This window comes from Salvia hispanica, chromosome 5, assembly GCF_029641045.1.
Source record: "Salvia hispanica isolate PSC_SH4W2 chromosome 5, Shi_PSC_v1, whole genome shotgun sequence".
In the NCBI taxonomy this organism is placed as follows: domain Eukaryota; kingdom Viridiplantae; phylum Streptophyta; class Magnoliopsida; order Lamiales; family Lamiaceae; genus Salvia; species Salvia hispanica.
In genome coordinates, this window is record NC_142696.1 from 6,032,356 (window position 1) to 6,044,803 (window position 12,448).

Sequence of the window (12,448 nt, forward strand, 5' to 3'; positions counted from 1 at the left end):
AAGACAGACCCGGATTGTCCCACATGGGTATGCCTATGTTTCCATGTAAACTCTTCATAACAAGGACGTTTGTCTAAGCTATTAGGCTGGCTATGATCAACTACTTAACCTCAGGGTTTTTCTTGTTTTGAGAATGTATTCTGGCTTAGTATAAGCCCTTGGGAATGCCCAAGTTTGTGTGTATTTCGTTACTTCCCCTCCTCTGACTCGCTAGCCTAGGCTAGTTGGCTGTATCCCTCGAGTATGCCAGAGTCATGCTTGTTTTTAACTTTATTTTGTATAATTCATTTATTCATAAAAAAAACAAGTGGAGATGTAAAGCACCACTTGTACGACTATACTTTGATGCTTGCTCATATTGAAGAACTTCACAACCGTGTTTGGGGAAATACGAGCACTGTTTGTGTCATTTCCTCCTCAAAGACCTCGTTCAAGCTTTGAACAATATCACAATATTTAATGTTATGTGACATTTGATTATTGAACATGTCCGAGAATAGTAGTTTTAATGGATACATTAGCTCAAAGATGGATAATTCCTTATATTCTAAAAATAGTCTCGTCTATGGACGACACGACTTTTAATTTGAATTGGTAAATGTGAGCGAAAAATATGAAAATAGATAAAAGGAGTATAATATGAGAGAAATAAAAAATATAAGTAAAGTAAAAGAGAGAAAGATAAATCATCAATAATAAATTGAGAGTAACTTTTTATTTTGATACCCGACTAATTTTGGTGGACGGAATTAAATAAAAAGATGACACTATTTTTTTATGCACCAATGAAATTCATGAATTCGTGAGAGTCAAATAGTGGCAGAGAAAAAAAAGGAAAAAGTGAAAACTGACTAAAAAAATTAAAACATTATTGATATTTGTGAAATGTAATTGTTAAATTATCATAATCTAAATGGAATAAGGTAAAAAAAAATACTGCTGTAATGGTCAAAAGGACATGTAATTTGAGTAATGATATTATTAAATTATCATAATTTCAATAGAATAAGGTAAAAAGAATATTGCTTAGTTAATGGAGCTACAACGTCCGAGACCTATACAATCAAGGCAGAAGACCTCAAATCAATTGATTCAAAGTTAAACTGAAGAAAAGAAAAGAGGTTAGGTTCTAAACATAACAATAGTATTTGTTAAATTTGATGAAACTTTTGATATCACTTTAAATTTGATGAAACTTTTGATATCACTTTAAATTGTCAATTATTTTTTGTACTATTAATAATACGTCATTTATATGTAACGGCATGTGATAATATAATAAGTGTAGCATTACAAAAAGTACTTGTACATTTGTTATTATCATTTTCTTGTTGGAGTCCATTGCTTAATCTTAAAATTTTGTTTGTTTTGAAGAATGAAATAGTATTAGCGTAAAAGAGCTGTAGTTGGGCCAGAGTTGAATTGTCAACAATCGTTGAATTCTCCGTCGAGTTCTTGTGATTAACAGCCAATTACTACTATAATTGTTTGGCTCTATTATTGGTTTCATCAATTTTATGCCTAATCTACATCCCCATAACCCAAAATTCTCATGCTCAATTTCTAGAAAGAGAAAGAGAGAGAAGCAGAGCACTGAATCTGTTAAGACTGTGGGAGTCTTCAACGACTGTTTGTGATGGGAGATGAAAAATCTCTCAGCGTGATGGGCGCCGGCAGAGACAGAGATCGTGAGCTTCTAATTCCAGTACCTGATTCTGTTGACCGCCACCTCGATGACGACGGCCCCTCCTCCGCCTCCGCTTCCTCCTCCCACCATCATCCTGGCCGTGAGGTATTTTCTGTGGATTGTTTTCTTTCTTTTTCTTTTTTCCTGTTAGGGTTTTAGCATTTTAGGACTTAAATTTACCACCTTTTTTTCCTTCTCTCTCTCTCTTTTTGTATTGGAAAAGTGTATGATTTATCGCTATTTGTTTCTTTAATTGCATATATGAATTATTAGTTATGTTTAGTTAGCAATTAAGAGTGGTTCAGTAATTCTTCTAGTGAGGAAACAACTGATGAGTAATTGTGATGTGATGAGCTTTGCACCACAAGGAAAACGCAAATAAAGAATTCGATTATCCTTCTATTCTAGCAATTTCAAACCTTTTACACAGAATTATCTGTAAAATATCATTGTTCCTCTGGATTAGGGGTTGTAATTGCTGAGTTTAGCCACACGTGCGGAAGGCTAGTATTGCCATAGAGATAATAAGGGGGAGGCGGAGGCTGTTTTTGGATGAGAAACAAGGCACATGCATATCAGTTGTGGCCATTTTGTTTCTTTTTGTGTAGTGGAGAGGCGCCACTTTAGTCAGCTTGCAACCCACCCCTTACCCCTATCTCCAAGCTGATAATGATATGCGCATGTGAAGAAATTCATGCAAACATATTGTGTTGTTCCTTTGTCGATGAAAGCCCAATTTTGTGCTGATTTTAGATATGTTGCTTAAGCTTTGTATCAACAAAAACGTAATTCTTCATCTTTGTAACAATGCAGACGTTTTACAAAGTTGTGAGGAGCTGGGCTTCGAAGAAGTTCATGACTGGATGGTGAGCACATATTTATGCTACATGGTCCTTACAATTCTTAGCTTAAGATGTGGAGTATAATACATGTAGGAGCTTCTAGATGTTGATTTGACTACTGTTATATTTTTTTCTCTTTGGCATAATCATTACAGTGGGTCTGTTAATATGTTTGGTGATCTCTGATCTCTTCAGCTGGTTCTCTATTGCATAGACCTGCAATATATTTGGACACTCAGGCATAATAATTATTATCTCCGTAAATCATGGAGTACATCTTTTTTTAATTAGGAATGAAGCAGCATGAGGGCCAAGTATGGGTATTAGTGCTAGTTCTATTTGTATCTTTTGAACCACTCTAGTTGCCAATAACTGATACCTCACTCTGGGATTTTTGGTAACTATTTACATGCCTTCGGAAATTTCAATGGTTTTGAGGAAAGGCTTGTACAATCTCTTTCCTCATGTGTGATCTAGCTATTTAGTACCTTATGGATTTTTGCCTGGTACGTCACAATATATTTGCAACTTGCATGCTTTATAGAGAGTTTAGTGGTTTTGTGAAGGGCTTGACCGGCCTCATTCTTAATTTGTACTATTAGAAGAGGCTTTCTTTAAAAAATAAACTTATTGATAATATACAGTCCTGTAGGAGTCTATAATTTATTACACATGTTAATGCTTTCGAGGCCATGAAAATCCAAAGAACAATATAGATCAGCGATACTTGGTTGTAGGATTCCCATGTGATTCCAAATATGAAGCCTATGTGTCTCTAATTTTTGTACCATCCATTGATCAATAAGTTCGGACTATCTCAATTTTCTTGGAACTGTGCTATACTGTTATGACTGTTTTTCAATTTTTTATATACTTTGAGCTACACACCACTTCTGTAATGTTACAGAGGAAGGAAGATTGATACATCTGTCCTCAACAAATAAATATGTATGTAATAATCTGTCCCTAACAGAATAGCTTCACAAACATTTACTGTTCATTAGTTAGTTGCACCTGTTAAATATGTTGGCAAAGTTATCAACATGTCGGGGTGTGTATTTATGCCATATATACATAAAGCTGTAGGCATGTCTTGTGGTTTGTTGTTGGTTGGGAGAAACACAGCAAATACTTATGCTTAATCTAAGCAAGGTTTCTCTCATGAATCGTTCAAACATCAAGCTTGAATTGAGGTTTTTAAGCTATCCTGTCTTTGAATAAAGAATGTGTTATTTTAACTTTTGAAATGATCCAATCCATGAGAAAACTACTGTTTCTTGTTTGTAACTTTGTAAGTTTGTATTGCCTCAGATTTTGAAAAATGTTACTCCGAGGATAGTAAAGTTTTGTTCTACTTTTTGCACCAGAAACGAATTGTTGCTCATCTGCTCACTTGTTGATATGCACCTGCTTTGTCATTTTGCAGTGTTATCCTTCTACCAATAGCTATTACTTTCTATGTAACATGGTGGTTCATTCATTTCGTGGATGGATTTTTCTCTCCTATTTATGCTCAACTTGGAATTGATATATTTGGTAAGTATGCTGAACTTTCACTTAATGTACACATTACACAAGTAGGGACCTTAAAAAATTGTGCAAACTATCAGTTAAGAAATAGAATGATATCATAAGTTTTATATTTTTATTTTTTTACTAAAATTAAAAAAAATAGAATGATATCATAAATCATAATATTGTCTTCTGTGGGCAAAAAAGAAAACACTATAGAATTAAAATTTCTATAATTCAAAAGAAGTACTATAAATTAAATCTCTGTTTCATATAATGGATTTTTTTTTACATGTGGATATTATTTTAAGTTCTTGCAAGTATGGTTAATTTTCATTGAGTTATCTTTGCTAGTTAAATCCCACATTTTGAATGTTCCTTTTGGATAATTTTTACGGCAACTAACACTGTATATTCTGTTGGTTTAGGTTTGGGATTTGTGACCTCCATTACTTTTATTTTCTTGGTTGGAGTATTTATGTCATCATGGTTGGGGGCTTCTGTTTTGAGCCTTGGAGAGTGGTTTATTAAGCGCATGCCCTTCATTCGTCATATTTACAATGCCTCGAAGCAAATTAGTGCTGCCATATCTCCAGGTACACTTGTTTTTTCATGTTTTAGGCTCTTGAACAGAGTTTTTACCAGGTATGGATTCTGAGTTTGTTAGACAATTAATTTTGCAGATCAGAACACACGGGCTTTCAAAGAAGTGGCTATAATAAGGCATCCACGTATTGGTGAATATGCATTTGGGTTCATCACTTCATCTCTCACACTCCAGGTTTGCCATGTCTGTCATCTCTTAGCTTATTATTTTCTGGCACTTGGATTTATATCACTGGACCTGGTCCTTTTAGTCCCTTAAATTTGGGTTCTTTTGATCTACCTAGGCTGTGGAACTGGAACTTAAATATTGTGTTGCACTATGGTCACTTTGAAATTAATTGATGAAAAGAGATGTTCTCAAAATCATGGCTAGGTGGTTTTCCACCTGCACATATTAAGTGCATAACCCGGAGTCTTTATCTTGTCAAACTTTTGATGCATTGATCTTCATAAAGTTGATAACCTTCCTTGCATATGTACTTTTTGCACCACCTTCCTGATACTCCTGATACTGTTAGAGGGACATTCAGTGAAGATAAACATTGTTTTGGTTGTGTTACTTGTGTATGAGATGTGTCGATTGTTGCAATTGAAAAGTACTAAAATTCTCTTTCACTGAAGGTCATGGTTGCCCTTGTACAAATATAAACTTGAAAAGATAAAAACCCTTATCTAACATCAAGGGATTATAAAGTGCACATCATTACATGCCCAACACCTTATCTCCTTTTTTTGCGGCTGCTCGAACATCCCACCATTGGTAATTGACAATCATGGCTGCTTCTAACGTCCAAAGCTTTTATCCCATCTTCATCAAGGTCTGCAACATAATCCAATGCCTTCCATTAACAAGCTGATCTAACGTCCAAACCACTGTAATCAATCACTCTTCGGCTTCCTTGATAGTAAACCCTCCCACCCTTCCAAGGATGAGGATGGTCGGTATCGGATACACTATAAACCTTGAACAAAAGATGCAGATGACTTGATAAGTCTGTTCAATAATCTACATCTGCAGCTATTTATTTGATTATTGTAGTTAACTATTAAAGCTTGGACATCTAGTCTAGTTTGAAAGCAACTATGTATCTTTATTAATAATTTGATAGGAGTAGTATAGTAATGCAGAAGCTCAATATAGTGGGATATCTTTATAAATGTTAATAATTGAGAATGACAATCCGATGTGTTTGTGTATTTGCAAATGAAGGCTGATTTTACTTCTATATATATTTTTATTATCTTATTTAACTATTAGTATAATTTTTCTTCTCATGCCAGAGTTATTCAGGAGATGAAGAGCTTTGCTGTGTGTATGTCCCAACGAACCATCTTTACATTGGAGATATATTCCTGGTCAATGCTAAAGATATTATTAGACCGAATTTGTCTGTAAGAGAAGGAATTGGTAAGATATGTTTGCAACTATTTTGGTATGATAATGAGGTAGTTCTGTAGTTGCCTTTACTGACTGTTGGTTTGGCAGAAAGATAAAAAGAAAAGATATAAATCTGAAAGTGTATGGAAAATATTTTGTTAGGAGAAGAAGGTTTCCAAATCTTTGAATGTTTGATTATGCATTTCTCCTTCCCTTCTCCAAGGTCGCTCCTGACTTGTTTTTTTATCTGTGAAAGCTTTTCTTGGTGTCTCTTTATATGGGTTGAAAGTGTGGTCCAATGTAGTATTCGTTTTCTTTATGCAGAAATCGTGGTATCTGGTGGCATGTCGATGCCCCAAATGCTATCTACCTTGGATCTGAGAACCACGCAACTCGATAGAATCAGACCGGTATAGATCATAGAAGCTGGGAGACTTTCAATTCATCAGTAATATGACAGGTTGCGCATGCCTTCGCCATATCTGACATTCCCAAATTTCACTACTTGTGTGGTAATGATGGCATCTAACATGGATTCCAAATTTTCATTTTTGTCTTATAATTGTTAGAATACTATCTTCTTCTGCAGCATAACTATTGTAGTTTACTAGGTAGGAAGTTGGTTTTCTAATTTATGGCAGCTTATGTTTCTCTTACAGTAATTTTATTGAGTTTACAAGTTAGTATTTGCCCCTTTACTGGGCTTAATTTAGCATTTTGTCTTCACTAAGCTATTTTGGGTCAGCTATATTTTGGTCTTTATTTTTTATTTTTTTGTTAAAAAAATGTGCATTGTCTTAAAAATCGGATGGAATCGACTAGTTTGATCAGTTGAGCTGGCTTTTTATCTGGTCCGGTTTGACCTTTAAAACTCTTTATATACTATAATATGTTGGATCGTTTTAAATCGGTAAAACCAAATGAAATTTTATCAACTGATAAAGTAACGGTACGTAAATTTTATTTGCAGCAAATCAATGGTGGAGTTTTATTTACTCCCTTAGTTTCAAGATAATTGAGTCATTTATTTTTCTAACTGCTTTAAAAAAATGATATAAATACTTAAAGTGGTGATATAGTAAAACAATAGAGAAAAAAATACAGAGAAAATTCTTCTTTACAATATTCTCTTTCGTACACTACATTATCTCCGTTTTAACTATTTATTACTTCATTATTTTTGCAAAACGAATGAAAAAAAACCGACTCAACTATCTTGGGAATGAGAGAGTATATTTTATAAATCCTAATTGACATTATTATGTATAAATCGAATAGTTCTTACTTATACGTTGGAACTAGTACTATAATTTTTCAAATCATAAGGACATCTTAGAAATTATATGCTTAGTGCCTGTTTGGTAGACAAGATAGGCCTAGATAAATAAGTTATCATGGTTAAACTGTTGTTTGGTAGCTTAATTAAATTATCTTAGGGCCCATGTTTATTTGTCGGCCCGCCCAAGGCCCACATAGATTCCCTCATTCTTCCAGATAAATAATCTACCGAAATTTGGCCTGATACTATATCTATACCCCAGATATGGCCCAAAATCAACTGAATTTACTTTAATACCCTTCTCACTGTTTTTCATGGACGGATGAATATAAAAGATATAAGTCAACATATCATAATTCATGATATTGATACATTATAAAGTCATCCATTTTAGTATTCATAATTGAATTGTGTTAGTTGTGAGGCCATTGTAATTCAACTTTAGGTCGTGTTTGGTTCGTGGATTAAGTCAATATGGTAGAACGCTTCATCTCGTTCCAATAAGTTATGAGGGCTCAAGTCACCATTGGATTAAATATGTACTCTTATTGATCATCTTTTTTCCAAAGTTCTTTGACTTGTGCCGATGATGTTTTTGTAAGTGTCTGGTATCCAATTACCACTATCACGATGGCATTTGCGGATACATAATGGCATGGGGGGTACTTGGGACTCCCAACCATTCGAAATTTGCCTATATATTATACTCCCAACCATTCGAAATTTGCCTACAAGAATATACACTCTTACTTTTTTAGTCTGTCCCACAAGATTATGCACTTTCTAATTTAAAATATTCTTTTCTCTCTAATGAGGTGGGACCCATTCCCCACTAACAATACTTTAAATTACTTTTACTCTCTACCTCTCATTTACTTTACCAATTTTGCATTAAAACTCGTATCGAACTGAAAATTAATATTCTTCGTGAACGGAGGGAGTATATTCATATTACAGTTAAAAAATGGAGTGTAGTTGGCTTTCAAGTAGACATGGCCAAACCAAACCGGCCCACCGGTTAACCGCCGATTTTGAACCGGCGGTTCGGAACCGGAACCGGAACCAGACGACGGTTCCGGTTCGAAATCCGGTTACGGTTCGACATACGATTCGGTTACGGTTCAACAAAATACGAAACCGTAACCGCCGTTAACCGCCGATTCGCCGGTTAACCGCCGGTTAACCGGAAATAAATGGTCATCGCCGGTAGGTTCGTAGGGTTGCAGGGGTAGGGTCGGAAAAGGACGGTTAACCGCCGGTTTTCGGTCAGAAACCGGCGGTTCGTGTCGAAAAACCGGCGGTTTCTGACACAAAACCGCCGGTTGGGGGGTAGGGTTGCAGGCGTAGGGCGTAGGGTTGCAGCGTAGGCCTGAAAAGGTGTCGGAAACCGGCGGTTTCTGACCAAAAACCGGCGGTTCCGACCGTTTTCAAAATTTGAATTTCAAAATTTAAATTTAAGTTGAGCTCAAGTCCTTTTCCTTTTTTTTCTTTTTTTTTCTAATTGTTTCAACTTTACTTTTAATATATTTTTTTTAAATCGTAATTTTGTATCTATATTTTAAATTCAAGTGTATAGTTGTATACTTGTATTGTTGTATTTTGTAACTTGTAAGTTGTAACTTGTTATTGTATTGTAGAAATTTACATTCAAAGTTTCAAATCAATAAAATTGCAATTCTTTATCATTATCAATTTCTCTTTGGATTGTACTATAGAATTTAAAAGTAATAACTATAAGATTTAAAAAAAAACAAACAAACAAACAAACCGGAACTGAACTGGAACCGGCCCAGATGAACCGGAACCGGCGAAAAACCGGCGGTTATTAACCGGAACCGGAACCGCCGTGACCGCCGGTTAAACCGGAACCGGAACCGTCATAGCCGGGCCGGTTACGGTTCAAGCATGTCATGAACCGGAACCGGCGGTTTTACGAACCGTGGCCACGTTTCAAGTGGATCTAATATATCCCTTCGATATTGGGATCGAATCTAGCCGCTTGATTAGTTGTCTTTTCTCATGCATTTTGATGATTTTCTATTTATCTTTTTCTAATTTTTTCACACTTGTCCTATAGCTACAATTATTCATGATTCATTTTTCTAAATCTCATAGTTAATCATTAGCTGGCAGTAGTAATTATTTATTTATATTTTTTTTCTCACGCTAGTAATTTTAAATTTTGCTTTATTTTCTTTCACACATTAGTAATTATGGATTTTTTCAATATTTTCTCATTTGTGTAAATATTGTTATTGTAAGATCATAGGAGGTAAGGTTCTTTATAATCTAAGGATAAACACAATTCTTTAGCCCAATAAATATGCATATGTATCCTATGAGTTTTGATATGCTAGGCGTCCAATATGAGCGTCTGCTGGGCGACTTCAGAAATAGTAACAGATTTTTTTATTCATTTCCTTGTTTTATTTTTCTTTTCTTAATATTTTTATTCATATCCCTCTTTCCTTCACATGCGATACTTTTCTGGTAAACACATCTCCTCCCTGTGTAACGTTCATCCTTATTGAAGAAGTAGACTCCAAGAGTGGAGAACAAGAAATTGAGAAAATGAATTTCTTTCATCAATTTATCCAAACTTGTTAACTGTGCAAGTAGAAAAAATATTGTTTATTATTTTTTTTTAATTTTGAAAATCAAGTTGAGGAAGAGAGAAGAATTAACATTCCTATGTATTTCTCTTCTATCTCGTTCCTCAATTAGAATTTTACACATTAAGATGTGAATCTTGGAATTTTGATGTAGTCATTCTATCTTTATTAATTGAATAGGGGAATTAAAACCAAGATGATTCCATTTTGTTTTTATGACGACAAAGTGTAAATCTATCTTCCGATTAGAGAATCGAGGTCTTGAACATCTGATGATGGATCTGGAGGTATACAAGATCTAGAAATCATAATTTTCAATTTTGAGAGTAAGGGCACTATGAGAGCAAAAAAGTATTGAAAAATATAACTAAAACTGGTGATAATGTTTTCCAATTTTCAGATTTGGGAGGAGTACGAAGTTATACACAGAAGAAGACGAAAAAAAGAAACAGTAATGTTTAGAGAGAAAGTGCAGGCCGCAAGATTATACGAAGAGAAAAAACTAAAAAGGAAACACAAAAAGAAAATAAAAAAAAAATTGTTGATTAATTTTGCACCAAATCAATAGTCGACGCCTAAATTGGGCGCTCAGCATAACAGACTCTGTATCCTATAGTATTAGTAAATTTAATTAAGTTTTGTTTTTATTTTGGAAAAAAACCATTCTTCAATTATTTCGACAGTGTTATTGTACATATCTTTAATTTATATTGCTCAATCCCAAATTATTTATCTCTCATTATTCATTTCTCTTGGCTCTATGTTGTTTATGTCAGTATTGTTTTTGCCAATGTTGACACTAAAAATATGCAACAATTATTAACAGTTGGCCCACAGTATCAAAATCATGGGTCTGCCACTGCTGATGGCCCACATTTTGGAGAATGTTCGAGGTAAAAAAGTTGAACTTAATGAACTTAAGTATCAAAATCATGTATCGCACAAAATTGTTGTGATGGCCAAGCATGTCCACATAGTAAACCACAATAGCTTTCTTTTTCTTAATCACCGATCCGATTTCTCTACTTCTGAGTGTTGGTGGTGGTGCAAGGTCGAGTTAGATTTGCTTTGTTTGAGTTACGCTAAGGTGGATGACATGTTACTTCTTGGGTTTTGCTTGTGTTAATCCGTTTTTAGGTCCGTTTTAGTTCTGATTATGACGATTTCTAAATTTGTGATGAGTGAGGCTATAATTTGCCTAGGCAAACTCATACTCTCTCCATCCCCAAAGAATATGTACTTTGGGTTCGGCACAAGTTTTAATGCAAAATTGATAAAGTAAGAGAGAGGTAGAGAGAAAAAGTAATCAAAGTATTATTAGTGGAGAATGGGTCTCATCTCATTAAAGAGAAAAAATAGTTTCTAAAATTAGAAAGTGCATATTCTTATGGAATGGACTAAAAAGGAAAGAGTGTGGGATGAAGGAAGTATGTAAGTAGGGTGGTCTACGCATGTTTAAAAACGTGTAGCCGTAATGCACGTTTTTTAAAACGTGCAAGGGCTACTGATGCACTATTTTTTAGCACTAAATAAACATGCAAGTATACAGAGTATATATAGTATAGCCAAAGGTCAGTACCGGGATATCGAACACGGGGAAGGCAAACACAAAGTGTCTATCCTCTACTAAGACTCAATTACTATTTGGAAGAACAGAATGTTTTTGAAAACTTTTGAAAACAGAAAATATTTGAAAATAATTAACAACTAAATGCAAGCAAAACACAGAGACAATCGATAGAGATAAGAGAATTCCAGGGATGTACGTTCACAGTTATGGTTATACAAATTCCAAACTACAATACCCTAGCACAGTTATTACTTTGATAGGACTAGTCACCTAGCTTATGCTCATGCGATGCAAACGTTGATTACAAGATTAGGGTTGTCAATCCCAACACGTAACTCCATTAAGCTCCTAAGACCCTTGAAAAGTCCTCACTCTCAATTAACAGTGTCGTTTTAAGGGAAGCTAACTGTAGCGTCTACTAAGTGGACCTAACTCGCTAGAACTCTGTCACAGTTATAAAGCAAGTTATATTAAATCATACACAATTGTGTCACTCAATCATGCAACATCAAGACTAACTTAGGGAAGAAACAAAGTAAAAACAAAACGGATATTAAATAGAAAATTAGAATTGTATAACCAGAGTCGTTACTAACACATCCCTAGAATCCTATGAGTTTAGTTACACATAATGAAATAAGCTAAACACATAGATTGAAGGGAAGACAATTTGAACATAAAACTAAAAAAAATAAAACCCGTAGGTTGAATCCTTGTCGTTCTTGATGTTCTTGAAATCCTTCTCAAACTTCTTGCACAAGTGAAGTACTCTAGCTCTTGATCTCTATGAATTATTTTGCAAATAGAAGCTCTCTCTTTTTGATGAAGCTTGAGGTCTTATTTATAGGGGAAAGACAATCCTTGTTGTAGAAGGAAAAGATCTTCAAAATATGGTAAATCTTGGAGCAAATCTAGGGCATCTCGGATTCGCCGCTTTTCTCCGGCGGGCCGCCGCACCTTGG

At 34.7% G+C, this 12,448-nt stretch overlaps 1 protein-coding gene across 1 annotated transcript; it reads left to right on the forward strand.

Moving 5' to 3' along the window:
• The first annotated feature begins 1,349 nt into the window (after positions 1-1,349).
• LOC125191186 (protein LIKE COV 1-like) lies at positions 1,350-6,737 on the forward strand. The gene is made up of 7 exons (XM_048088685.2): positions 1,350-1,792; positions 2,501-2,553; positions 3,956-4,065; positions 4,470-4,637; positions 4,725-4,822; positions 5,929-6,055; positions 6,350-6,737. Exons 1-7 carry the CDS (start codon positions 1,637-1,639, stop codon positions 6,439-6,441), a joined length of 804 nt encoding a protein of 267 aa, XP_047944642.1. The 5' UTR covers positions 1,350-1,636; the 3' UTR covers positions 6,442-6,737.
• The last annotated feature ends 5,711 nt before the right edge of the window (positions 6,738-12,448 follow it).

Excerpts from the sequence above, each read along its gene's own strand:
- LOC125191186 (XM_048088685.2), top strand. The coding sequence starts at position 1,637 with ATGGGAGATGAAAAATCTCTCAGCGTGATGGGCGCCGGCAGAGACAGA. Across the intron at positions 4,066-4,469 it reads ACTTGGAATTGATATATTTG|GTTTGGGATTTGTGACCTCC; the intron begins GTAAGTATGCTG and ends CTGTTGGTTTAG. Across the intron at positions 4,638-4,724 it reads TAGTGCTGCCATATCTCCAG|ATCAGAACACACGGGCTTTC; the intron begins GTACACTTGTTT and ends TTAATTTTGCAG.